At 43.6% G+C, this 26,827-nt stretch overlaps 1 protein-coding gene across 5 annotated transcripts in view; it reads right to left on the bottom strand.

The window, feature by feature from the left end:
- The window catches only part of LOC124332130 (monocarboxylate transporter 3-like), a 32,444-nt gene extending 5,840 nt beyond the window's left edge, over window positions 1-26,604 (bottom strand). For 2 of the 5 annotated variants that reach the window (XM_046788861.1, XM_046788859.1), the window contains exons 1-7: window positions 21,428-21,788; window positions 15,423-16,480; window positions 10,856-11,124; window positions 9,579-9,735; window positions 3,208-3,376; window positions 795-959; window positions 40-181 (exon numbers count right to left, since the gene is read on the bottom strand). In XM_046788861.1, coding sequence (XP_046644817.1) covers window positions 40-181; window positions 795-959; window positions 3,208-3,376; window positions 9,579-9,735; window positions 10,856-11,124; window positions 15,423-16,266 — 1,746 coding nt within the window. In that variant the 5' untranslated portion in view covers window positions 16,267-16,480; window positions 21,428-21,788. Of the gene's footprint in view, window positions 1-39; window positions 182-794; window positions 960-3,207; window positions 3,377-9,578; window positions 9,736-10,855; window positions 11,125-11,806; window positions 12,324-12,375; window positions 12,489-15,422; window positions 16,481-21,427; window positions 21,789-25,720; window positions 25,947-26,176; window positions 26,280-26,457 lie in introns of those variants that run through there. The other 3 variants (XM_046788860.1, XM_046788863.1, XM_046788864.1) reach the window with 3 other exon arrangements.
- Between the last annotated feature and the right edge of the window lie 223 nt (window positions 26,605-26,827).

A 26,827-nucleotide genomic window follows, 5' to 3' on the forward strand; every position in this document is an offset into this window, starting at 1 on the left:
TGAAAATGAAAAATAAAAAATGAAAATGAAAACACGCACTTTTTTGCGCTGCGTCTTGAGATGAAGGATGGCCCTTCGCTGCGGGTGGTAGAGACTAGCCGAACGATAGAAGGTGCCCAGAAAGAAGGCCGACAGGAGGAGTCCGGTCGCCGCTTGCAGTCCAAGACGCCAGCCCATCTGACTGGTGGAACAATCGTCAACACACAAAACAAAAAACAAAACAAGCACATTTAAAAAAGAAAATCAGCCAAAACAAATAGAAAATATGTTTTCTTCCAGAACAAAAAGGCAGAAGAAACAATAGAGGAACCAACAGGAGCAAACTGTGCACTTCTTTCACTCGAGACGAGGCCAATGTTATCTATAAAATCACGCCGAAAGAGCTCGTGTGTTTGTAGTAGTAGTAGTACAACAATTCCGTAATGAACAACCGCATCAGCAGCAGCAGCAGCTGCCGGGGGGGAAATGAAAATTCCGGAGCATCACACACAGAGAGCGGCTCATTAGTCAAAAGGAAAAAAAACACCTGGGAAAACATACACACACACACAAGTAAAGGGAAAATAAGTTTTGGTTGTTTCCCTGGGCAAGAGCAAAAGCAGCACGCTTTGTCATCATGAAGTTGTCTCCTTTGGCGGGTTTTTTGAAAATAAGGAGAACATTTTTATTTGTGTGAATTTGAACAACAATGAAGCAGGTGGCGTAGTTATTAGGCGCTTAAAAAAAGCCCTCCCCGTCCAAAAAAGGGAACCAAATGATTGAAATAAATTTAAAGAAAAAAAGAATAAACTAACCCGAGCGCTTCCTTGAAGAAAACGGAGAAGAGGATGACTCCGATTCCGGCGCCCATTTGGACGACGATTTCGACAAAGTCGCGCCGACGTTTGAAATACTGGCCCACCATCAGGGCCGACGATTCCCTCACCAAGGCGATGGCGATGCTCATTAAGGCTCCGTAACTGCAACAACCCAAACGGCCAGAACAAAACAATTAATACGGCGGCGGGCCGGGGGTGTATATAATAGGAGAGAAATGATTCATAAAAAGATTTCCGAGTCCAGCACGAGAAATGAGTCGAGACGATGATAATAGCTCGAGTAAATCTGAACACAATCGAGACGGAGAAGAAGAAGAAGAAGCTTTGAGAGAACATCTTTCAGTCCATCCAGCAAAAGTGAGCCGGGCGACTATAGAAGACTCTTATCGTCGTCGTCTTGGGTGGCGCTGGTAACGGCCCCCCTCATTACCCCTGCCTATTCATAGCGCGGGATGAGTTATTAGTCGTTACAAATGAGATTCACGGACGATGAGCAACGCCTTTCTCTCTCTCTCTCTCCCGCGTGAGTCTCAAACATTTTCAACTACTTTTATTTTCTTCTTTTTTTCTTCTTTCGCTTCTGCCGCTCTCCATTTATCCTATAAACGGCAAACCGCAGCCGTTGGGCAATGGATGTTAAGACAACCAACTTATCCGGACGGACGGACGGAGGGAGAGAAGAAAACTGGCGTCATTCCCGCGTGCCGCGTTCACGACCGCCGCCACCGCCGCCGCATTGGCGCGCTGCATGAAGTGGAAATTGTTTTCACGCTCCATCGCCCCCGTCTTTCTTTCGAGCCGGGCCACACACAACCAGAGAGAGGAGAGAGGAGAGAGTTAGAAACGCTTCCGACACGGGCCGGCGGAGACGGACAGACAGCTCTCCAAAAAGAAAAAGAAAAAGAAAAAGAAAAGAAAAAAGATTATATTTTTCTAAAAGGACATGAACGTTCCATGTGTCCATTTTTTATTTTTCTCTTTCTCCTCTCGCCCGTCCAATAATTCACGAAAAATTTCCATTTGACTTGAGAAGACAGCCGGGCAAAAAGAAAAGAAAAAAGAAAAAAATCAAAACGAGTTCTGTCGATATAGGAAAAACCTGGGCCAGCACAAGACGGACGGTGGTACCTTATTTTGTTTTTCAGACAATCGCTGCCCCGCCGTCAGTGGAGGAGAAAAATAAATAAAAACCAAGATGAAAAGAAGATAAATAATGTGAAATATAACAGACGCTAGGATCGGTTATACTATACTGGTGGTGCTCAGTCCGTCCGTCCCCGTTCGGGATGGGGGGGGGGGGGGACATGCGCGCGCTCGAGCGTGAAATCGATTTGTCATACTCCATCTGCCCGTCTACCCAGTTTCCCCAGCTAAGCTCCGACCAACGTCTTACTTGCCCGTCTTAACCTATTGCAGGATATCCATCCCCGTGTCTCTGATTTGTTCGTCCGTGTAGCCGGAAAAGAAGAAGAAACAAAACCCCAAAAAAGTTTGTGAAAATATTTTCTTGTTTCGCTCGGGGAAAAAATGTTTAAAAATAGACGCGGGAAACAAAAAATCTATTACGAAAAAACAAAACAAAATAGAAGGTTATAGATAAGTTATTTAGAATTCCGATGGATTTAGGAGACGGACAGACGGGAGAAAAAAAAAAAAAGAAATAAATCAGCTGATGGCCATAATATTCTTTTCTGGTGAAATGTGGTTTTGATCCATCAACGAATTCCATTTTTTTTTTCCGGGAGGAGAGAGATAGATTATATACCCGATTATTATTATTACGGTGGGCCGTCTTAACATTCGGCTGGAAGCGTCTCCTGTAATCCTCAGTGTTTTGGAGAATCCCGGCGTCAGTCCGACTTAAAAAAAAAAAGACGCACTGATGTAATATCCTACCATCTCCTACGAATGAATAAATGAATAAATGAAATAAAAGGCCTTTCGCATTTTTAATAGACTTCTGGCGTAATCATTTTTCTTTTTCTTTTTTTTCTTTCCTTTTCTTAATGTTGTACACATCGTGATTGATGTTGCACCGTCAATAGACCCGCCGTATAACTACATTACGTCTCTTTTATGATGTTATGTTCCTTAAAAGAAATGGAGTCCGGTTTTCTCGTTGGTTGTGTCATCATTTTTCATTGGTTTTACCATTTTTGTTTTTCAAATTTGATTACTAGACAGTAGACATTCGTGCCTAGCTTGTTTATATCGTTTTGAGGGACCGAAAAAATTCGATTGAAAAGCACCGGGGAATAAATATGAAATTGATAAATTGGGCTATGCAAAGTAGGCTTTCAGATAAATTGTTTCTGCCAAATGGCGGGCGGAGGATATTGCTGGACCAGCGAAAAACAAACAAATAACCAAACGTGAAGGCGCACAATACCTGAGAAAGACTTGGTGAAGTTGCTGGGCGAAGGAGGCGAAGAGAGCGGCCAGCGCCAAGACGAGGCCTCCCAGGACGGCCGTCAACCGGGTCGACTTGCGACGACACAGGGCCACCACCAGAGGTGTCCACAACCAGCTCCCGCTCAACTGGATCACGCCTATCCACACTAGACGGGCAAACCAATTTCCGGCGGTTAGGTAGACGTCGTACAACAAATTGGAGCGGGCGTTGAACGACATGGAAGAAAAAATAATAATAATAAAAAGAAAAGACAATTAAATGAAAAGCGGGAAATTTGAAATTGCGTTCGGCACTTATTAGGCGAGTGCCAACATCAGAAGGAGATGATTACTGTCGGGTCCAGCCATTCGCTGCTGCCCAGTCAGCACGGCCAATGTCTTCCTTAATGGCCTCTTTCCTATTTCGGTGGCTGCGTGAATTTGACAGCTTTTACACACACACACACACACACACAGGCACGCACACACACACAGAGTCAACATCCTCCCACGACATGATGGACTCTCTCTTTGTCTCTTAAGCTTCTTTCGGCCCACCAGGGCTCAGCGCGTACATGGAGAGGACATCCACCCTCAGGGCTATTCATCATTCATAATGGCTGATGGCCTCCTACATCCATCCCCATCCTTCTCGCAAGAGAAAAGAAATGGGAAGACAAGTCAAGTTGGCAAATAGCTGCTCTTCATAGCCCCCCCCCCCCCCTCCAACCGAAATGGCCCATGTCAAACCCGCCGGCCAGCAGCGTTCTAGTAGTATAACCTCAATAGGCCTAAAAAAAGATCCTTGATGGCCCTATCCATCGACTTTGGCCGGGCCCAGCAGCAAAATAGAAAAAAAGAAAAGAAAAAACGAAATGACGTAATCGAACGTGAGAGATGGAGCTGGGCCGTCGTCTGCTAATAAATCTTTCACCGGGGGAACCCAAAAAATATAAAAAAAACTCTTCGTGTCGTAAACAGCTGAGAATTTCCTGGGGAGAGAGAGAGACGGCAAACACGATCATCTTTTATTAATGCGACTGCGATCAAATTCCAACGGGCGATGCCGTGATCTGGTTGTTCGTTCGTCGTGTCTTGTTTTGCGAGCATCTCCATGATTTATTCAACTCTCGTCTTGTCGGCGCAAAAATATCCAACAACAACACCAACAACAGCGCCCCAAAAAATAAAAAAGAGACGGACGGACGGACAGACGGACGGACGGACAGACCGCACCCTCCTTTTCTTATTGGAGTGGGGCCGTGGCGTTTCTATATTTCTTTCCATGTCAGTGGCACCAATAAACGTAATAACAATCAAATGTTATCGGTCTATACTATATCGATAATGGACGCCATCTTTGCACGTGCGGGCAAATATTTGCCCAGCCAAACAAACAATTCCGTTCCAGCGAGAGAGAGAAAAAAAAAGAGAAAATTCTCGACTGCGCCATTTTTCCCGCAGAAAAAAAAATAAAAATAAAATAAAATCCGCGATGGATTGCTGGACGATCTCCGTTACACAGAACATGAGAGCGCCAATCAGGCGAATATTCCGACTGAGATTGATGGATGGCCCAGTCTATTTCTGGTTTGGGGGGGCTTTTTTCTTTCTCCTGTCCAGCTCATCAACTTGGCGATAAAAAGAAAAAAAAAAAAAAACCTCCAAATTCCCGCCAGTTGGAAACCGTGAAAACGTTCGTGAGTGCACGCGTGATGGGGTGGAACCTGTTGGAGATCTGCACACAGCTGATGGCCCTCAATTTGTATATTCCGTTTGGGGCCTTTTTTGACGGGCTGTAAAAGAAGAAAAAAAAGGAAGATGACAAATACACGGACGTTGGCCCGACTCGTCCGTCCGCTCGTAAATCAGTCAGCGGCTCTGACGACTTGAGAAAAATGAACGGCCTGAAATTAAAAAAAAAGGAAAAAGGCAAAATTTCCTTTTTTCCCAATACGAGACTGTGATCAGTTTCAAAGTTGCCAGCAGCATCTCATTTGCATGCGACAAATGAGGCCCATCCGCCCAGCCAAGCCAACCGCATCTCGGCGAATGGGATTCCAACTCCGCCAGAAAAACATTAAAGTAAGAATTTGTTTTGATTGTTATCCAATTTGTATATTTTTCTCGTTCGGAGAGTTTCCCTCCGTTTGACGATGACGACGTTGTTGGAGGGGTTGAATGAAAGTGGGGAATCGTGTCGCTTGTCCCGATGTTTTCACCAACAAACAATCGCCCATAACAATATAAAGAATATATAAATATAAGCCCACGTCTTTTATCTTTATAGACCCGGGGCTGGACACACTTATCTAACCCAAAGATTGCCCAGCAGCGCCAGGATCTGCCCAACAGCCAATATTATAGTATAAAACGTGCGTGTTAAAAGACGGCAATTTTAATATCTCGAAAAAAACTTCACCCTAGCGTGAGCAAAACGGACAAGAACCGCAACGGGAAAAAACACCCAAAAATGGGTGGGAAATTTTTATGATGATTGTGAAAGAAGGAGCCGCTCTTGCAAAAACATGTGGCGGCCCGGCAGGTCTTTTCGATATCCTTGCGGTGTTGTGTGTTGGATATTATATACACAACCGAACGAAACCAACACAAAAACAAATTTTTCTTCTTGTGTAGGTACATCAAAAAACAAGAATTTTTCGTGAAAAAAGATTATGCAAGAAATGAAACGAAACGAGACGCGCGCGCGCAATATCACAGCGGGAGGTTATCGATTGTAAATCAATTTCGGACGGTTGTAAATTTCCCGGTAACGCAAGGACGCCAATGTGTACACATATTCCACGTAGAAAAATATATCTAAAGTCAAAGAGAAAGAAAGAAAGGCCTAAAGCCAATAGCGCAGAATTATAATTTACGGTTGGAATGATTTCTTTTTTTTAAAAATATTTCCAACCGGGGGGAAAATAAAAATCAAAGATGCAAATAAGGGACCCCATCAACTCGCTCGATTTAAAAAAAAAAAATGCATCATAATATTGACTGCCGTGTGTAGAACGAAAGAGTTAATTGGGGGACTAACATCGTGTCCCGATAAAAGCGAAATAAAAATTTCAAATAATCAAAAAACCCCGCGAAATTTGAAAAAATAAAAAATTTCTCCAGGACGCTCAGTCAGGGCGTGTTTTATACAAAGTAGTAAATAATTACACGCGTAGTAAGTGCTGGCCGGGTTCAGGAAAAAGAAAAAAAGGAGAACAGCAACGAAAGCAAATGATTATAGACGGCTCGTGGAAGGTTGTTTTTTTAACGTTCCATTATTGCCACACACAAACACACACACACGATTACATCCAGTTCATCCGTCGGGAGAGAACCTCCATCAAGACTCGTTAAAATAATCAGGACTCATGTTTGCGAGATGAGGACGGGCAGGGCCGGGGGGAGAAGAAGAAGGAAAAAAACAAAAAACAAAAAATGGAAATTTATATTCGTCTAGAAATAAAGACAAAAATGTCTGGCGATTTTTTTTTGTCTTTGGGAAAAAGAAAAATACACAAAGTCGACACGAATTGCAAGAGTGGATTGAATTAGCATATTCCTTAGATTGAAGTGAATTACGTAACGCCTCTAGACAGTTTTTTTTTTCAGCGTCATTTGTGGAATTGCTGCCTTGTTTTTCTTCTTCTTCTTTCTGGAATGCGACAATATCGTTTCGGGCGTGAAGAAAAGAAAACGTTTTATCTTTTTCTCTCCTTTTTTTAAGAGTTGAGCGCGTGAAAAAGGGCCGTTTGACACGCAACGGCCCAGCAACAAACGTAAAATAAATATATACATATAATACATACAAAAAGTAGAGTCGAGCACGCGCGTCAGAAAGAAACTAAATTCTGCCCATTTTGAACGTTATGTCCTTTTAACTTTATATTCCTTCCTTATTGTGTGAAATTTTAATCTTTTTTCTTCGGGAAAGAAAGAAAAAATGTGAAATTCTTTTGCTCCGGCTCATTGTGTCCGTTCGGGAAAATAAATACCCGAGAGAGAGAGTGTCAAAATATCCAGCGAAAAAATATAATAAAAGATTTTCCAGCCGGGTTATAAACACGTCGTATAATTCCAAACGTTGTCCGGTTTTTTAACAAAAATTCACTTTTGAAAAAAAGACGGACGGAAATGGAATGTTAAAATAAATTTAAAAAAAAAAAGAAGAAGAAGACGGCCAGAGTGTCATTCAACCGGTTAGAACAGCAACTCTCGTCAATTGGCCCGTCCATGTCTGTGCGCTGTATACATACAAAGAGACATTCACGCCGGGTGGTTTATTCTAACCACTTGCCTGTCCGCTTTCAACTTATAGATGTATACAGTGACGGACAACAACAACAGCAGCTATAGTAGAAGTCCTGGACAAGAGAGTTTTCTTTCTTTCTTTTCTCTGGGTGGTGGTGTTGTTGTTGTTGTTGTGCATGTCCCATCGTCAATTGACTCCATCATATCTCGTTTCTATCGTGTCCAGCAAAGAGAGCCGGGGAAGACGGGCCCGACAACAACAATGGCCGTCCTTTCTTGTTTTTCTTTCAGAGCCTCTCTCCTCTCCTCCCGGGGTTGTTGTTCGGTGCAGCAGCTTCCAATTACACGTAAAAGCTTTTGTCGATTCCCGTCGTCGAGTCCGTCAGACTGTCCTGTCTCGTCAACATCAGACAAATGGAAATCCAACAGCAGCTGGACCTGTTCCAGCCCTGACCGGCGGCGGCGGTGGATTGTGTGCGTGTTGTTTCTTCGCCTATTTCCATAGAGTTCTTTCGGCTGTTTATTTATTTCTTTTCACTTTTCTCTGCTGCTGCTGCTGCTGGTTCGACTCTGACGTCATTTGGCAATGCCTGAGGAAACGAGTCAATATTTGCCCATCTCTGCCACTCAATTTTTGTTTTCCCGTCCGGTGGGGGGAAAGAGCAAGAGAAAGGAACAGGAAAACAACATTGGGGTTTTTTTCTTTTGGTCTTGTTGCCACGACCGCCAGAGTAAATCTACAACAGGACGTCCTTCATCAGCTTTGCCTGATTGATATTAACACGAACGGAAAACAAACGCAAACTCTACAACAACAACAACCAAAAAAAAAAGGCCCCAGCCAGTCAAAGTGATTTCAAATGACGTCACACTTGACCCACATTATCTCGTCATCGACTTTCTGGCAGCACCTGAGGGGGGCGAGGAAGGAAAAACAACCAAAATGCTGGGCCTTGTACATTTTTCTTTTCTTTCAAATAAGAAAAAAAAGCTTCTTCGAGAGATGCGGATGGACAGACGGAATGCGCTGGCAGGGGAACAAACGAACGATAAAGGGGGCCACTACCCCAAACAAAAACCAAAAAACAAACAAAACAAAAATGGCCGCTTGTTGGTGGTGAAACTTTGATGGGCCAGCAGAGACACACACACACCCAGACGCGCAAACAATGAACAGTTTCCAAAAGTCTTTAGCGGGGCCTTTAAACGCTCATCAACGAGTGCATCGGGCACAATAAGTGCACACACAGCCAACACCATCTCAATGTTTGTCTGGGTTCGTTTTTTTTCGGGAGTCGGTTCATTCTCACCGCCGACGAGTGGCCGCCATTTTGTTTTTTAAAGTTATATTTTTACGGTCATTGTTTTCTTTCTCTCTCTGCTTCTAGTTCCGTTTGCTGTGTCATAACATCCAAATTCTTTATTATTAACCTGACGTTCCAAATTGATTCCTCCCTTTTTTTTTATTTTTCGTGACTCCCGAATCGAAATTCTCGGAACTACAGAGTCTCTCGCCCGGGCCGTTCGAATGGGAAAAACAAGAAACCAATGACGCAATCATCACGCAGCTCGGGATGTGCCGTGCGCTTAGCTGCTTTAAGGTGTTATCGAATTGGAAAAAAAATAAACATTTGCAACTAAATTTTCTTGGGATATGAAATCGATACGCCCCCCCCCCTACCATCGAACGCGTTCGTTGGTGCAATCAACATGTTGAAAATGGCGTGTTGGAAAAGGTGGAGGACCTCGTTCACTCGGCTGGAAGTCGCGGCGAAATTTCAAAAAAGGGAGAAACGCGGCAAAGGGGAGGAGGATAAATACATCAACTTTGTGTTGTGGAAAATGTCGATAAAAGAGCCACAGACAGACGGACGGCGAGTGTGTAGACATAACCGCACGCTGTGTTTACGACTCCCGCCGCTCTTCTTCTTCTTCTCCCAACAAAACGCCCGAACCCGTTAAAAAACAAGTCGGGAGAACGTCGGAGAAATAACTAATCAAACCGTTGGAGATTGGAAATTTGGTTTTTTCGAATTTCCAAGCGCCAAATATTTTGTTGAACTTTAGACATTGGACGTTGTAGAGTTGTCAAAGAAAATAACTTTTTGACGAACTGACCTGCTTCCATGTGGAGTGAAGAAGCTGCTGCGCTCGAGTCTTGACGGGAGAAATGGCGGGCGATTTGAGCGGCCATGACTCCAAAGGCCAGCTGCAGGCCGGTCGTCAGCACCTGGACCAGAAAAGCAGCGCCAACCACCAGCCATCCCCATCCGCCCTGTGAGCCCCATTCAAAAAGATAATCATAAAAATTATATTATTATTTCCCTTTTTCTCTTTTTTCTTCTTTTTTGGCGGGGGATTCAAATCAGCGTGTGGTTTTCAGAAAGATGAGAAACCATTAAAACATTGTGCACGAGCGGTTCCATTTAGAATTATTTTTCTGAAAATTTCGACACACACAGAAAAGTTCCGTCGGCGGAGAACCAGCACTCAAACTCTTCGACAATCGAGACAAGTAAAAAACGGTAAATATTTGAGCTGCTGCTGCTGCTGCTGATGCGCGTGGCAACTTTCTACCGCGACGACACAATAAAAACGACGAGAGTTTTGTCTCTTTTTTTCCATCTAAGCTTCTTTTCATCATCATTTCAACGTGATTAAATGATTCAGGATGCGCTACCCGCAAGTCACGCCGACCTTCTTTTTGATTTGTTCTCTGCGAGTCTGCGCGTTTTATTTGGAAAAAAAAATACCCGAAACCTTAGTATATAAACCTCACGAGATTATATTCGCCCAGTTCTCAAAAAGTGGCGTCCGTTCTTTTCTCAAACTTTTGAATTGTCACTTTTCTGTCGAATCAAAAAATTAGACGCCGCAGTTTATATCTTGTATCGTTGTTGTTTGTTGTATAACTTTCTAAAAAATAAAAAATAAAAAATAAAATTCAAAAGTTTCATAATCCCATCAGGGACACTGAGGGAGGGGGGGGGAAGCTTAACTCAATTTAAGCAGATATCCTGGAAGCTGTGAAACATCTAGTCTAATAAACAATCCAAACTTTTTTTCTTGTTTTATTATTCGTGCCTATTTCTTTATTCTATTTTTCTTATGTTTGTTTGTTTTAGGCTATTCATTTTTGTTCCCCCTTCTAGTCATAAAAGACGGATCCCCCCCCCCCCCCCATCAGCTTCAGAAAACTCGTTTTGACTTTTTTAATGAGCTTTATTCGTGCATTATACGGTCGTAATGAAGCGCTACTACCCAGCCGTTAATGAGGTACGAAAATGAGCTCATGAACCTCATTTCATTTGGTTGTTTTTCCCTTGGAAGAGTTTGTGATGTCGAATAATCGTAAAATGTGTCGCATTGTGTTATGTTGTGGATAAGATACACACCTCTGGGTAGTAGTGTTGGCGGATGGTGGACGTCCGTGGGTCGTGACGCCGGAGTCCGGGGACGGCCCTGTGAAGGGACCAGAGTTCTCGTTCGTTGAGTCCCGGACCGCCGGAGATCTTGTCATCGTTCAATCCTCCAAGGCCGGAGAGAGCATCGTCTCCCACTTCGGAGTTATTGTGATGGCCTCCTCCTCCTCCTCCTCCGCTGTTTGCATTAGATGGATCGCCTCCAGCAGTGCCGGACCGACCGCAATGATGATTCTTACCACCTGCCGGCCCATCCAAAACAAAAGAGTCAAAAATGGCATCAAAAAACATTTGGAAAAGATAAGAGACAAACACACACATTCATTTTGAATCAAATAAAAGATAACAGATATAAACCGACGTCATAAAACACGAAAAACCAAAACAAAACCAAAACCAAAAGGCATATGCAAATGTCGGGCTATAAATAGGCGAACTGGCAAACAAATCTTGTTTGATCAAAAGAGAAATGTTTTGTCGTCATTTATCAAAAGAGATATAGCTCGTTTAATATTATTATCATAATAACTTTAGCTGTAAAGATAAATAGTAAATACACATAGCTCCCTTCTCTCTCTCTCTCTCTGATGCTGTGTGTTACAATCATCATTTCGCAGTGAGCGTGTGTGTGCGCGTGGAATGGCCCTTCAACTTTCCAATCAGTTGTGTATAGATACATTACGACGACTATTACGTTGTTCCATTCTCTACAGCACACACACAAATCTTTCGTCTAAAATCCCCTACGGCGGAAGGGGGCTCACAGGAGCGGATATTGGAATGATAGTTTCCTCCTTTGCGGTGGCAAGCGGAGGAAAGAAAAGGACGGAAAAAGTGTGTGTGCGCAGTATAGGATAGATATTACAGGAAAAGAAGAAGAAGAAGAGACTCGGATCGATAATGGAGAAGATCTAAACCGCCCACACATTTTCAAGGAGCTGCTGCTGCTGCTCCTGCTGGGAATCTATGCGGCTGCTGTTGTTAAGGAGCCACTATTTCTCTACTACCGCGACTGCGACGACTGCCGATGGGCGGAAACAACCTTTGGTCGGGTGCAAATATTTGATTTCATTTTCCTTTTTTTCCACGACCAAGTGGGCGAGATATAAAACATTCTTCTCCTTTGGTTTTGGTTTGGTTTCTGTTTGTCTTTGATGGTCTTCTTGACGGATGGGGATTTAGCAGCAGGAAGAGCGATGGCGTGGAATCAATTGAAAAATGTGTTGCCTGGCCACACTGGGATTAGGTTCTCTCGAAAAAGGAGTTGCAGCAGCACAAGCGAGTAGACGTGGAATCTCTCTACAGTTCAGCTTCTCTTTTTCTTTTTCTTTTCACACGAGATAACTATCCACAAAGATAAATAAAACGGGAGAGACGATCGTGACGGTGACAAAATGGCCTCTCCTCAACAAATTCGTTTTCGGTTTGTTTTCAAATCGAAACCTTCCAACTTTCTCGCCCACTTTTGACTCGATGGCAACTTTGAAATTTACCTGGATGCAATGAGGTGACAGTCACGAATTCCATTTTCCACCCAGGCCTGTGAATAAGATTTCGCTACAATCGACAACGTTTTTCGCCACTTGCCAAACTGAATAATCGTCGACTGCTGCCAGAAATGATTATTATCGTCTGCTATCTTTCTAGGTTTTTAGCAAGCACCTCCCGTTGCCACACATCATTTTGCCATTGTACGATTCTCAAAATATTTGCAACTATTTGTTGCTGTGACTGGAGGGGAAAAAAATAAAATTACTGGAATGGCATTTCACGCGTGTGCCGAGACTGAATAAAAATTTAAACATTTAAAAAATAAAACAAACTCGTCGGAGTTTCGGAAATAAACGACTTTGATTTTTATTCCCGATTTTGACTCCGATTTTTATTCCGTCGTCGTGCGCCTAGCTGATGGTGTCTTGTTTTATTTCCTTTCAAAGTGCTGGCCAGACACACACACAAACTTTATTTTGGTTTCCTTTTTCTTTTGTCGACTGAACGATATAAAACCGATCGTCTCTGTTTGTCTGTTTTTCTTTTTGTTGTTTGCCGATAAAAATCGTTTTCTTTTTGTGTTTTATTTCGTTTGTTTCTTCCCACCTCCCAACAGCTTGAGATCCTTCCGCCTAGATCTCGGAGCGAATTTCCTTATTCGATTAAAAAAAAGAACAAAACAAAATAATAATAAAATTGCGTCGAGAAAAGAATCAAATCCAAAAATCCAAAAAGTATGGAGGAGACTGGAGAGACAGTGGGAGGGAGAGGGGAGTGTTTCCGGGTGAACAAAGTGGGCGGATTTCAAGTGGCGTCGTCGGGCCGAGTTTAACGAGGTAGAACAGGCACAACAGCAGATCGTAAGAGCTCACGGAATGGCACACACACATATAAATACATAGATACATGGGTGTATATATATATATAACTATATATATTCGCCCGGCAGTCATCGTCTAATCCCAATAAATCTCTTCCTTAAGTACGTACACTCACGCAATATTCTTTCCGCTTCGATTCGCATCTCGACGCCGTTCAAAAAAAATTCTCCCCCCGTTTTTATTCTTTTCTTTTTCTTTTTTCTTTTTCCGTGTCATTCAATTTGACACGAAGGAAGGAAAACAGAAAGATAACCGGGAGGGGAAGTCACTTGAAAAATAATAAGTGCGGGGAGAGGATGGGGGTGGAGGGGGGGAAATCGGATCAAACCAATCTCTCAAGCCGGCCCATAATAATAATAACAACCCACAAAACAAAAAGGGTTTTTTTTTTTGTTCTCTATCGTGATTCTTCTTCAACCATTCCCGGTTGTTGTGTGTATATAAATCTACTTTTTTATTTTTTGGTCTTTCACGCACTATGGGGACTCGTATATATTCTATGGGTCGTAAAGAATTTAAAAAAAAAAAAGAAAGAAATAATTTTTTTTTAAATCTCCCGCCATTGGGATACACGTCCGGCCAAAAGATTTGAAAAAAAAAAAAAAAAAATCAAAGTTATTGTTTCAATCGGATTACGTGAGTGATATCAAAAAGTTGTTTGTTTCTTCTTTTTTTTTTTTTTCCTTTTGATTTTTAAGGGCCGGCCATGAAAAACAAAAACAAAAAAGACGACACGCATATAAAAGAAGAGATCACGATTTGTCTCTTCTTTTATTTCGGCTGGTGCTGTGGCCGGCCCAGCCACTTGGCTGTTATCTAAATAAATAAAAACAAAAGGGAAGAAAAGTCTACAAAGACGATATCGCATCTTCTTCTTCTTTCTCGACTATTCAATTCAAAGGGACTTTGCGCAATGATTGATTGCCGCGACGTTCTATAATATAAAATACGAGAAACAATAAAGAAAGAAAGACACACACAAAGTTTGTGTCCGTCGGTTCCCCCCCTCCCCTCCTGGCCCGTTTTATTTTCCCTTATCTGCACCGTGTCCTTTTTTTTTTCTCTTACATGTTCGACAGACGGACAGGCGGACACACAGAGGCGGAACGGGATGATATAAATCCGCCAATGCGCAATACATCCTCACACACGACGGACGCCCTTATTCTTCTTCTTTTTCTCTCCAGCCTCGGCCCGTCTCGGTATATAACCCAAGTAGTTGTACTACTACTACTACTACTACTATATAGACCCTAGATCTCTCTAGCTGGACTTTGCTGGTTAGAAAAAGAGAGAAAATGGATCGAGGATTGATGAACTTTGGCGACATGCCGGACAAACCCACCCCACCCCCCAAAAAAAGAAGAAAAACATCAGGGCCAGCCGTTGCTGCTGCTGCCGTTATTAAGAGGACGGAAAGGAGGGAGCGGGCGGGAGTCGATATTTTATTGTTACACCGTGAAGGACGGCCAGGAGCGAAAGCTCAGTTTTCCTTTTTTTCGTTCTAACAATCGGAATCGCTTGACTCCGGCACACACGTGCGTGTTGTTGCCCGTCTTTTTTGAAAAAAGAAAAAAGTGGGAAGAAAAACAGGATCCATCTATTGATTTATCTGGGCCGGCCGGCAAAGTCTAGAACACGAGAGAAAAAAAGAAATAGGAGGAGGAGGATCGCTCCTATCGGTCGACAAACACAAGTCCTGACCAGTTGTACAGCACTCCACTAGACGTCCGTCCGTCCTCCCCCTAGCTCTTTTTTTTCCTTCCCCCCCCCCCCCTCTTACTGATATACTGTCCAGCGTCCTTTGCACGACTCTACTTCAACGACCGGGGTTATTATTCTTCATAGTCTGCTCCTGCCTGCCTCCATTCTAGACCCCCTTAGGAGCACAAAGTGGCCGATCGAGAGGTGCGGTGAGGAGCAAAGGGGGGGGGGGGGCGATCGATGACTGGGCCATCTCAATCCTCTTTCTATTTCCTTCCTTTTTTGTTGGAACGTGTCAAATAAATCGGACTCAAACCCCACCCACCCAACGAAATGGGCAAGGATCCACTCGACACTCTCCAGTTCCTTTCCCAGGATCGGACGGGCCAAAAACACAATGCGACTTTTCCCCAATTAGAAAGTTGCTGGAATGGAATTCAACCCGATGAGAATGGATGGGTTACCTCGACTGTTGCTGGACGTGCTGGCCACGTAGGAGCGCAGAGTCGTGGCACTTTTGCAGCTCTGTTGGCTGCCGTAGCGGCGCAAACAGGACGGCTGGTGGCGGGCCGACCCGCTCGCGTCGATCGTGTTGTTCCAGTTCTTCCGCGACAGGATCGGTTTGGTGGCCGGCACCGACTCTCCCACCACCGTCGGCTGCTGATTCCTCGAGCAAACGCTGATGCTGGACCGATTCAACTTGTCATTGCCAATGGCAGCGGTAGCAGCAGTCCGTCCGGCTCCTCCTTCGGCCGAACAAGAGTTGGTCCTCGACACTTGTCCAGTCTGTTGGATGGCTTTGGTGGTTCGATGGACGGGTCCGGCAACTTCGACCACTTGAGGAACAAGATGAGGAACCATGTGGTGGCGTCGATCGATGGACAAAGTCTTGCTGCTGGGCGTGGCACTAGCGTACGAAGAAGAGGCCGCCGGCCGGGCTTTCTTCAAAGTCGATTTCAGCAACGGCAACGTGACGGCCGACGAGGCCGAAGACGATCCGTCGCCGTGCTGGCCCGACTGGGTGGGCGTCACCACTGTCACCGATTTGGTGGTTGTTGTTGTTGTTGTTGTCCCTGCTGTTGCTGTTGTTGCACCGGTCGAATTTGAATTTGGCGCCGCCACAAAAGCCACGCCATCTTTGGCGCACAAACAACGGCCGATGCGCTGATGCTGATGGCCGGGCGGCTCCCGTCGAGACTGGCCGGCTCCTACACTAATGCTGGACAGGTCAACGACGGGCCCGTCCATCCAGGAGACCAAAGCCAGGTCGACTCCGCTCACCACGGCCGCCACCCCGTCGGCCGACATCCTTCCGCCAACAACAACACCATCCGGTTGTTGTTGCTGTTGTCGTCGTCGAGTTGTCCACCACCACCGCTCATACTAGCATCACTCTCACCGGATGAATCTCGCACGAGACGGGCAGGACAAATCCGCAATTCTCCCTCCCTCCTCCTCTTGGCGATCGGCTTATATTGGAATTCCGCACTGCCCAGTCACCGGAATCCATGTCCTTTAGAGCCTGTGGCCAAAAAATATCAACAACAAAAATAAAAGAGTTATTCAATGAAATTTAGACGGACACCATTTATTTTTGCATGCTGGGCATATGTATAATAACGTCACACAAGGCCGGCCCTGGCCGTCTTAAAAAAAAATATATTTAAAATCAAATTTCCTTTAATACTTTAGTACATGTATAAAAAGAAAAAAGAAAAACATGATTTGCCACCAAAATGGCGCCTATGCGGATCTAATATCACGCCCGGTCGACCTTTCTACCCCCTCCCTCTCCTCCTTACTGGTACTTTATGCTTTAATGCACTAGACATTACTGCGTTGGAAAACCCGCCGGAATGGGCTGAGCTGGAGCCTGGGAAGGGAGTCTATAGAATAAGCTTCGGGTGTCTGCAAAGATTGGCTGTCCCGAACAACTCCCGGCTGCTTTCCCTGGATTGATGGACTTGGTGCGCCATATCACACCGCCCGCTCTCCTAATCTAAGCAGAGAACCGTGAGCTCCCGCCCGCCCAACACACACACACACACACACACGGAATTGTATTTGACTCTCTCTCTGCCTCCGTATTTTTATATGTATGCACTCCGGGCCGGCTGAAGGAAGGATATACAGTATAGAAAGAGCGCTACTATACTAAATAGACTATACGTATGATGATGATCGTTGGGCTTTGATTTCGGCTGGGCCACTTTTGAGTTGTCTGCCGGCCGGCTCCGAAATGAAGAAAAACGGGGAGCAACAGGCCGAGCGTGAAAAGATAAAAAGAAGCGCACGCCAACAACATTTGAAATGACATTTTCTTTTCTCTTTTCTCTATTTCCTTTTTTTTAGGCTTTGACGATGAGCGATAATTAGATGCGATGCGAGAGAGTCTGGAAAATGTCAACTTTATTTGACTCTCTTCCGGGCTCCTGGGCTTTTCCTGGGCACTCGCCTGCACCTCATTAGTATGCGTTACGGCATAGAGAGAGAGAGGCGCTCCATCCGAAACTTTTATATGTGGAGGAGAAGAGACGGGCAGCAGTCAAGACAAGAAAATAAGAATTGAGAAAAATATTAAGATGTAGCCAAGCCTGATAGTGTATAGGCTTTCTCCTGGCTCCTATATTATATGACAGTCTGACAATAATTTCGGGTTGAAAATGGGTACATTAATTGAACCACTCTCTCTCTCTATTATGATATATTTATAGGGCCGGCTATATTATAGATGGATCGATATCCGGCATCAATGTTATCACATATTGTGCTCTTCTCCTGATGGAACAACACTCCCACCAACACCCAATAAATGACACATTCTTCTGTCTTAATCATCTAGTTGAATAAGAATTAAAGCTGCTGGGCGAGAAAATAATTTTGAAAAAATAAAAATCATTTTTCTGTTTTGTTTGTTTTTGTTTTGTTTTTTTGTTTTCTCCTTGGTCGATCAATTTTCACGGGCCCGTCGTGGATAAAGACGTCGCATATATACCGCGATCCGGCGTCCAGATAGCGGACAAGATGAAGGAGCCTATGGGGGCCGGCCCCCCCCCCTTTTTTTTTTGTTTCATTCCCCCCGGAGGAATGGATCAGAGAGAAGAGAAGAAAATCTGGATACTCTATTTTTCTTATTCTTTTCTAGATATAGATGATTTTTGGCGCGCGCGCGCGGATGAGTTGATGTTGTATCTCATCCGCTTTTGTATCAAATCTGACCCTTCCGGCGCGAAAATGAGGGCACATCTCTTTGAGGCCCTTTTGTCCGCCCTCCTCCTCCCTACACAAAGGTGGAGACGGGCGTCAAAAGTTTCAAAGGGAGAAAAACACCGTCGCCCTTTAGACTTTGGCCCGTCCGATTGTTCGTGCCAGTCGGTTTGAACGCCGAGAGACACGATCAAAGTCAATAGACACGGAAACGCCAGAGAGAGAGAGAGAGAGAATGGGTATTGATTGCTGTGCCCAGCTGGGCAAACAAACCCCCGGCAATATTATAAGATGAAAAACCTACACAGACACGCACACACAGACACACAACGTAAGGAATAAGGAAAACATTCTTTGCCCAATCCTCTGAGCAAATAATCCCCAGACAAAATACGATCCTATTTTTTTTTTCTTCCTCTTTTTCACCAATTTCCTGATGGGCAGATGGGCGGAGGGGGGATGTAAACTTTGGCATCCGCCGGAGTAGAATATCGCCCGTGTTATTCTACATTAGGAACTCCATCTCAATATTTTTCGCATGTAAACATATGTATGTAGCGAGATCCTTATAGCGACTAGATCTTACACACAAAAACAAGGATCGGAAAATCAAGGAGCGAAAATCTTTTTTTTTCGGCTCCTGCTGAGCTTCTCATAACATTGCGATTTGTTAAGTGTCAACCCTCCGGCACAGAAGAAAAGTCGGGCAACTCTATTCCGCCTACATAAGCTAGAATGTGTGTGTATATAGATCCCGGCTTCTATACGCTCCTATCGGCTGAAAAGAAGAAAAAAGAAAACCATTTCGATCCTATTTATCCGCGCGCCTTTTCTTGGACAGCAGGAAATCCTTTCTTGTCTCACTACTCTGTAAGAGTCTCTTATATACTTGTATAGTCTTCCTTATTATAGGCCGGCCAGCCCAGTCAGCAACAGAAACACACACACAGAGAAAGGGCCGGAGGTATATATATATATATACGTATATCTACTTTAGTTGATGATGGCGGATTTGCAACTCTACTTTGTCCTGAGACATAATATACAAGTGCCGGCCCTTTTGTGTCTGGTCAGGGTACGTCGGAGTTGTTATTTTATTTTTAAAAAAAGAAAGAAATAGGCCAGTCAGACAGTTCCCATATGGTTGGGAAGAAAAGTCTAGACATTGATGGTTATATAGGGGGGAAATTGAAAACGAATGGATTGCATCATATCGGCCTACGTCTATATACACGTGTCAAAATCATTTGTCTGTCGATGACGTTGTCTGGATGTCTGGGCCGCGCTATATTTTGGCGCTCTTCCGGTGTTATATAACAATCCACCCACCCATCTGTTCAAAAAACTATTTGCGCTGAGCGATCGTCTGTTGAAATTGTCTGGTCCGGCGTTCCCGGTTTGCCGCCTATTCCGTCGGGAGAGAGGCGGGTAGACGTCCGGCACGTCCGGAAGAGTCTCCGGACGATTTATTTATGACGGGCAAAACCCACACGGACTCTAACATCCGAATTCGTCAACCAGAAAAAGAAAAAAAGAGAAAATAGAAAATGGACAAGTTGAGTCGATCGAGCTGACAAATGAAACATGTCGCTTGGAAATTCGCCCTCTGGCTACCGGATGAACTCTGTCCAATTAACAACCGAAATTACATTCGATGGAACGGGATTTCATTTTGTTTTTGTTTCTTTAAATTTCACTGGCCCACAAAAATGGAACTAAAAAGGATAAAAGGTTGGCGTGATAGTAATAACAGTGTTTGGCTGGGTTGATGGAAGAGAGACGACTTGTAGTTGCGGCCTATTACTTATCTGCCCGGCGCGATAGATTGATATCCTCTCTCTTGCCAGCTCCTTCCCATTTTGCCCAGCAGCAGCAGCAGCAGCAACCTCGAATGCTTTTAAAGGAGAGAGATATCCTTTGACGCGCAAAGAAATAAAAGAATAGAGGAGGAGCTGATGATGGCAGGGGGGGAGACGACCATCATCTAACCGTTGAACAATGTGAAATGCCATCAGCGTCGTCGGGCAAAAGAGAAAGAAAAGAGAGACGCCCCTGTTATGCAATGACGAAGCAGAAAAAAAGAAATTGACTTGAAGAAAAGAAAAAAGAGAATAGCACAACTTGAGCGAATCTAATCGTCATATATACTATAAGACCCCGATATGGGATTACACAGGTTCGGTGTCTAATCTGCAATAAGAGGCCGGGAATTGGGAATCGATAGGGCGAGAAAAAAAAGGCGCCCAATAAGTTGACTCATTGGACGACGAAAAAATCGATGAAGCCAAATGACCAATAACTAAAGTTGCCCCTTTTGGTCTAATGACTAATCAGACAGGTGAATGACGCTAGCCAAATTCCAACTAAACGGCAGTTGGGCTACTAATATTTCAGCTCTTTCTCTTTACCCCCTCGTTTCATCGGGCATTGTATACTTAGATTCTGCCCAGCACTCTCACCGTGTTTCAAAAGCTCTCAAATATTTCTAACCATTTGCCAATAACTCATTGAACCGGTCAGCGCACGCCCATGCATTTTCCGCTCTTTCTTGATTCAACAAATCGCTTCCAATTCAATTGAATCTAATAAGATGTCGACTTGTGTACGGTATCTAACATTACGTCACCATCGGAAGTGGCGAGGATACAACCGCCTAATAAAAAAAAAACAGTGGGGGATCTTTAAAAGCTGTAGGGTCATTAAGAGCAGCCAAAAAGTCTAACCTCTTTCCTGGAGAGAGAGAGAGAGATGATTGCTTTGCATCAGCAAAGTTCACGGCTGGCTAAACAGCCAACCCTCCCCCATGAGGATGATGTAGTGTACAGAGATCTATGATACTGGTAGTACACTTTTATATATATATATATATAAATATGTATATATGTGTCACTCTTTGGCCGCACTTTATTAAGAAAGAAGGTCCGGATGAAATTGGGTGAGCGGAAGGAAAACGAGCGACACACAGAAAAAAAAAGTAAGAAGAAAAATCTTGAGAGGGGAAGGCTACTGGGAACACGACAATTCGCCCGTGTATAAGATATATCGATCGCGCCCGATGATGTCGGGCGACGGGCGGGCGTTCAATTGGCAAAATAAATTCGATTTTCTCGGGGACTCGCGGAGAGGCGATCGAAATGTTTGCCCTTTGCGGCCGCTCTTGTTACATTTTCATCTTCTTCTTCTTCTTTTGAAGGAGAATAGAAATAAGAGATAAAAGGGATGAAACATTCCACTTTTTGATCGAGTGCTGTGCAATGTATACCTGGTCAGCTGGAACGGGGGCAGAAAACGGACAGTGGCGCCCGTCTGATTGAAAGTCAGATGACAAATAAATCAACCGACGCACTCAAACTTCCATCAACGCACTTTTTTGTTTCAAATTGATTTCGACACTTGGAAAATAAAAAAAAAAAATAAAAACGTCCGTCCAAAAAATTTCACTTGCACTTTTTTTGAACTGGCGACATTAATTGGTTGGATTTAGAAAAACAAAATTTAATTTGGGGGTAAAATGAGAAAAAAAGATCGGGATATTTGTATATCAGAAGAGGAGCGGCGGCGTCGGGAGAGCGTGGTGTTGCCCGTACCGTGTCTACCGGTCGACTAACGGGATAGAGAGTGCCGAGTGTGGCTTTTTTTACTTCGCAACTCCCGCCCGAGAGTCCTCTCTCTCTCTCTCGTCCCCTCGTTTTATTTATTCTTCTTCTTCTTCTCCTTTTCTTTCACGAATCTGCCATGTTTCTTCCTACCGTCGTCCCGTGTGTGTGTGTGTGTGTCACCCACCGTGAATTCGTTCATTGGACGCTGGGACCCCTGCTCTTTTTTTTTCTTCTTTTACTTTTTTTTTTCAAATTTCCCGCTCCTAATATATACGTAGAGCGTCTATATAGTAGTAGCGCGTAAAATTCAATTTTCTCTTTTTTTCTATTTTCCTATTTCATATCAATTTCTCGCAAGTTCTCCATTGAAACGCAAGAGAGAATGTTTCTTCTTATACTCACAGATGATATTATTCCTCTCGCAAATTGGCTAAATCGGCTAGAGCTGGTCGACATAGACACATAAAAATTCCGGCCCATTTCCGGCCCCGGAATCTCCCGTGAGATGTGTACAGTCAGCTACACAATTCCACGGCTGCCGTGTACTACATTATAGTTCCTCCCCCCCTTCAAACAGCCAGCAGACTTGTGTGTGTGTGTGTCTATATTCATATATAGCATTATACTAGTATACAACGACGACTAGTAGTAATACACTATACAGCGATGACGTAAATACACTGCAGATGTTCGAGTTCCCTTATGGCAAACATACCGGCTAATACCCCTATAGACACACACACACAGCATCTCTCCCACTGTGCCATGGGTATAGAGAGGAGCACCGAGCCGTGTGTTGTGTTTGTATTAGCGCTGAAATCGAGAGATCCGCCCACCCCTTTTGAAGTTGCCGGAATTGCAAAGGGGGGAAAACAAGTTCCGGCCATGGATGTTTAGAGGAGATGTGCTCTGTGCATTGTATTAATATTATTATTGAGTCTCTACGAGGCGAAAGTTCGATTCACGTCTATACACTATCAAGTTTTTCCTGTAAGCAATTCCACTTTTGTCATCACTTTCTTTCTCTTGGGATTATTTCGGGGACTTTTGACCATTTCGTGGATGAATTGGAGAACACAAAAAGTTTCTTTGACGTTTTCTCATCTGTGAATGGGTAGACCTTTTCTCCGTGATTACATCCATCGTTTTATTTCGATGGATGGGACCGGTGGGATCCATTGTTGACCCCCATGTTTGAGAAATCACCCAAAAGATTTCGGTTTTTCGTCAATAGCATCCGGCGGACGTCATATAGCCTACATGCAACATTATACACTGTGCTAGATGTGTGTGTGCGTTGACGGATCACTTTTTCGGTAGATGCGGCTGTGTGTGCCGTTGCAGTGCCGGAAAAGAAAATATAAAAAAATTGATCCGCCCGGAATTTTGTCTTTTTGCCGCACTGTACACATCAACTTTTTGCTCTGTGTCTATCCTCATGGGGGAGGCAACTGGAGGATTTTTCACGGGGCTCAAAACGTCACTATTGCGCTCAAAAAGAAACTAAAAGGGGATCTTCTTATAAGCGAAACTTTTCATTCATAATTCATTTTTATTTTATTTTTTATTCTTGTTGGATAATTTCTTTCGGTGTGGCTGGGTTGACGTTACTATAAAAACAAGACAATTACATAAAGCCCCCCGGGACCCGAGGTCCCCCTGTATATGGGACCCACCACACTAAAGTACAGATCGCACACGCAAGACCAAAGATGGAGCTATGGAACAAGAAGAAGAAGAAGGAATATATTTATGAAATGTGTGCTGGACAAGAGAGAGAAGGAGAGAGTTATTATTAGTATTATGACTATTATAAGACCGCCATAGTCGTCATATTAAAAGGTATTATACACATTTCGCCCGACTCCTTTTTTTTATATTAGAGATGCTGCGCGTTTTATTTCGATCATGTCGTCCATCAGACGAGCTTTCAACGCTGGCCCGGATTAAATATATATTTTGAAAATAAAGTCCGGCTTTCGAACTGGACGTCGCAAAAGAAAAAATATATCTAATCGAAAAAATGAAATTTTCCGTTCGAATTGTCGTCTATATCTTTTTCCCACGGAACGACATTTTTGTATATAAAAAACCCCGTTCGCCTCTTCCCCCTGCTTCATTTGTGGAGTGGAATTTATTTTACATTCCGGCAGCAGCTCCGCAACGGTTTTTCCTTCTTTTTTCGCTGGAAAATGTTGTTGAGCGCGTTATAAGCGCAGCAGCGCACAGCACACCGGCTCACATACTCTTTTTTGAGGCAGCAATAGGGCCAGCAGCAAACCACACATAAGCGCCGGTTATAAATGAAATGTCAAGACGAAGGCCAAAAAAGCCCAGCTCACAAAAAAGGGCCGGCCGGCCGGACGAATAACCAAAAAGAAAATAAAGAAAAGAAAAAATATTTTTAAGAAGAATGAATGAGTCTCTCTCTATATGACCTGCTGGGCTGCTGGCCTTGTATGTAACATGGCCACAGCAAAGTATCACGAATGTTTCCGTCACATTCGTGCGGATGATTACGGAGCGAAATGACCACTTCATCATCTTTTTTTTGGGTTGGGTGGGTGGTGGTGGTTCAACAACTGCCTGGCCAGCGAGCGAAACGGCCATCTGCCTGGAAGTTTTGATTCAATCAATAAGACAAGTGCACAACTGCAAATGCTGCTGCTGCTGCCGGGCATGTCTATAAGCGCCGCTTTGTATCTGCTTGATTGATAATTGGCCAGACGAGGCGGACCTAATTCAACAAATCACGACGGCCCTGCGCTCCCGCTCAACTGCTCCCCTCTCTCTCATATTCTCCATGGCAGACACACACACACACACAAATGTTCAATTCTTCTCGGCGTTCGCAGTCGTTCTCTCTTCATCATCATCTTCACTTTTCTTGGAAATTCTTTGACTCGGCAACAAACGGATTCGTTATGCCACAGACAACTCACGAAACCAGCCACCCCCCAAAAAGAGAAGAAGAAGAAGAAGAGGAAGGCAAATTTAAATATTTTATTATTATTATATATTATAAAAGGAACTTCTTCCCTCTCCTCTTCGGCTTGTGAAGCATTTCGCCCGGGCTATTCTTTTGGTCATTTCTTTGTTAACTTATGCACAGCTCAGATCTTTGCAACTCTGCGTTCAAAAAATCCAAAAAAAAAAATGGATAGAAGACGCAACCGACTGCGCTCGCAGCGTCGGAGATTATTGATCGGACGTCGCAAGAGGAGCCCAGCAAAATAAAAAAAAAACCGCAAAGAGTAGGGGGGAGAGGACTGGGATTTTATTTATTATAGAGATGTAGTTAGTGAGAGTCGAGTCTCATGTCAGTCCCAGGCTGTGCGCGCATGTAATACAGCACCCAACAGAATATGAATAATGATCTGCTATTATAATACGACGTTTCCCAGTCCTATAGAGGTGGGTGCTGGGTGGGTGGGCGGGTGTGTGAATAATAACAGCATCATCATCATTCATTGGCTACGTGCGTAACCCCCCACCCGCAGGGTCCGTGATTTTGCATCACGGATGGAAGCACAAAACAACGGCATCATAACACCAACGGGAGTTTAAGGGGAGTAGATTCAAAGATTGTTTTTTGTCAATTAGAAACCCAGCCGGCTGAAACACGACAGGTCCGTCTTGGTCACCTATACAATTTCTGAGTTTTTCAATTTCAGGTGTTTAAAAAAGATGAAAGAATTTTGATTGTTTACCCGTAGACAAAGTTGTACCAAACAAGCCTGATCTCAAGTCGTTCTACAAGGGAGTTGTTCAATGAACCCTGTATAGTATAACTGAGTCAACAACAACGCCAAGAGAAAACAGTTCCAGTCTAGCTCAGGAATAAGAGAGCTCAGCCTAGCCTAGCCAAGCTCAGGAATACTCCGTACCATGCAACGATTTAAAATCAACGCCACCAAACAGTCCAAAAAGGAAGAATAGAGATAAATTGTTCCTACCTTTAAGCCTGGGAAATATACGCCCAAGCATCCACAAGTGCTCTATCCATCCGCTGAAAAGTTGAATCCACTAGGCAAGGTATATAGGAAAATGAACGATCTCGTGAATACACCCACACATACATGGGTATACACGAGGGCAGAGAGGATTGAAAGAAATGGGAATAGGAGATCCATAACTCGACAGGCATCAGTAGTTTCTCCAATCCAGAGGGGTGCTGTTTATCTAAATACAAAAAAATTGGAAAATGGGTTACGAATAATTTTGACAGAAACAACAAGTATAAGGCAAAGTTGAAACTGAGACAGTGGGTAAACCCTAATTGTTAATCAAAAGGAAAATTAGAGATTTACGTGTAATTTGTAATAGTACAATGCATTAATGCAAGTCATGCAGCATTAAGTATCTAACAGGTTACACTGTCACAGGTTAATAAAGGTAACGAAAATCATTACACATCAAGTGTTGATACAAAAGATTGGTGATGATGACAGATCATTATCAGCACAAACAAAACTGGGATATCGTGTTTAATGATGGCTGGATCAGGCCTCCAACCTGCACAAAGGAAAAGATTATAATGTAGTGAACAAGCAAACTGCCATGCATTGACAGCTAGGGGTCTTACATATGCCAACAAAGAATTAACATTTCACAAATTTGAAACAGGTTTCTCTACTATTTAAGCTTCCATAATCATTCTATTAGAATTTTTGGAAAATAATTCTTTATTTACCCTGCCAAACACAGCACATGGAGTTGATGGAGTGATGAAGAGCCGCAACAAAAATGTTCACAGAACGACCACATTTTTGTAATTTTATTTGTTGCCCCATTTTTTCGTGCAGCCACGTGTAAGTTTCCAAGGAAGTGTTCGCTCCATTTTTCTTTGTCATCTCGAACTTCGTCTCTTTTTCAATTTTCCAAAACTTGCAATTCGAAAAGCAGACGACACTAATATTCTAATTAGTCAAATTCTTAAGATATCGATAGAAATTTATAAAAATCGTCTTGGAAGCCAATAAAAAAAGAACAAATAAATCTTCTATAGTTAATATTATTATTATGTCGCATATCAATTGTTGGTGTTGGACAATGTCCACCAT

Source organism: Daphnia pulicaria, chromosome 1, assembly GCF_021234035.1.
Source record: "Daphnia pulicaria isolate SC F1-1A chromosome 1, SC_F0-13Bv2, whole genome shotgun sequence".
Lineage (NCBI taxonomy): Eukaryota > Metazoa > Arthropoda > Branchiopoda > Diplostraca > Daphniidae > Daphnia > Daphnia pulicaria.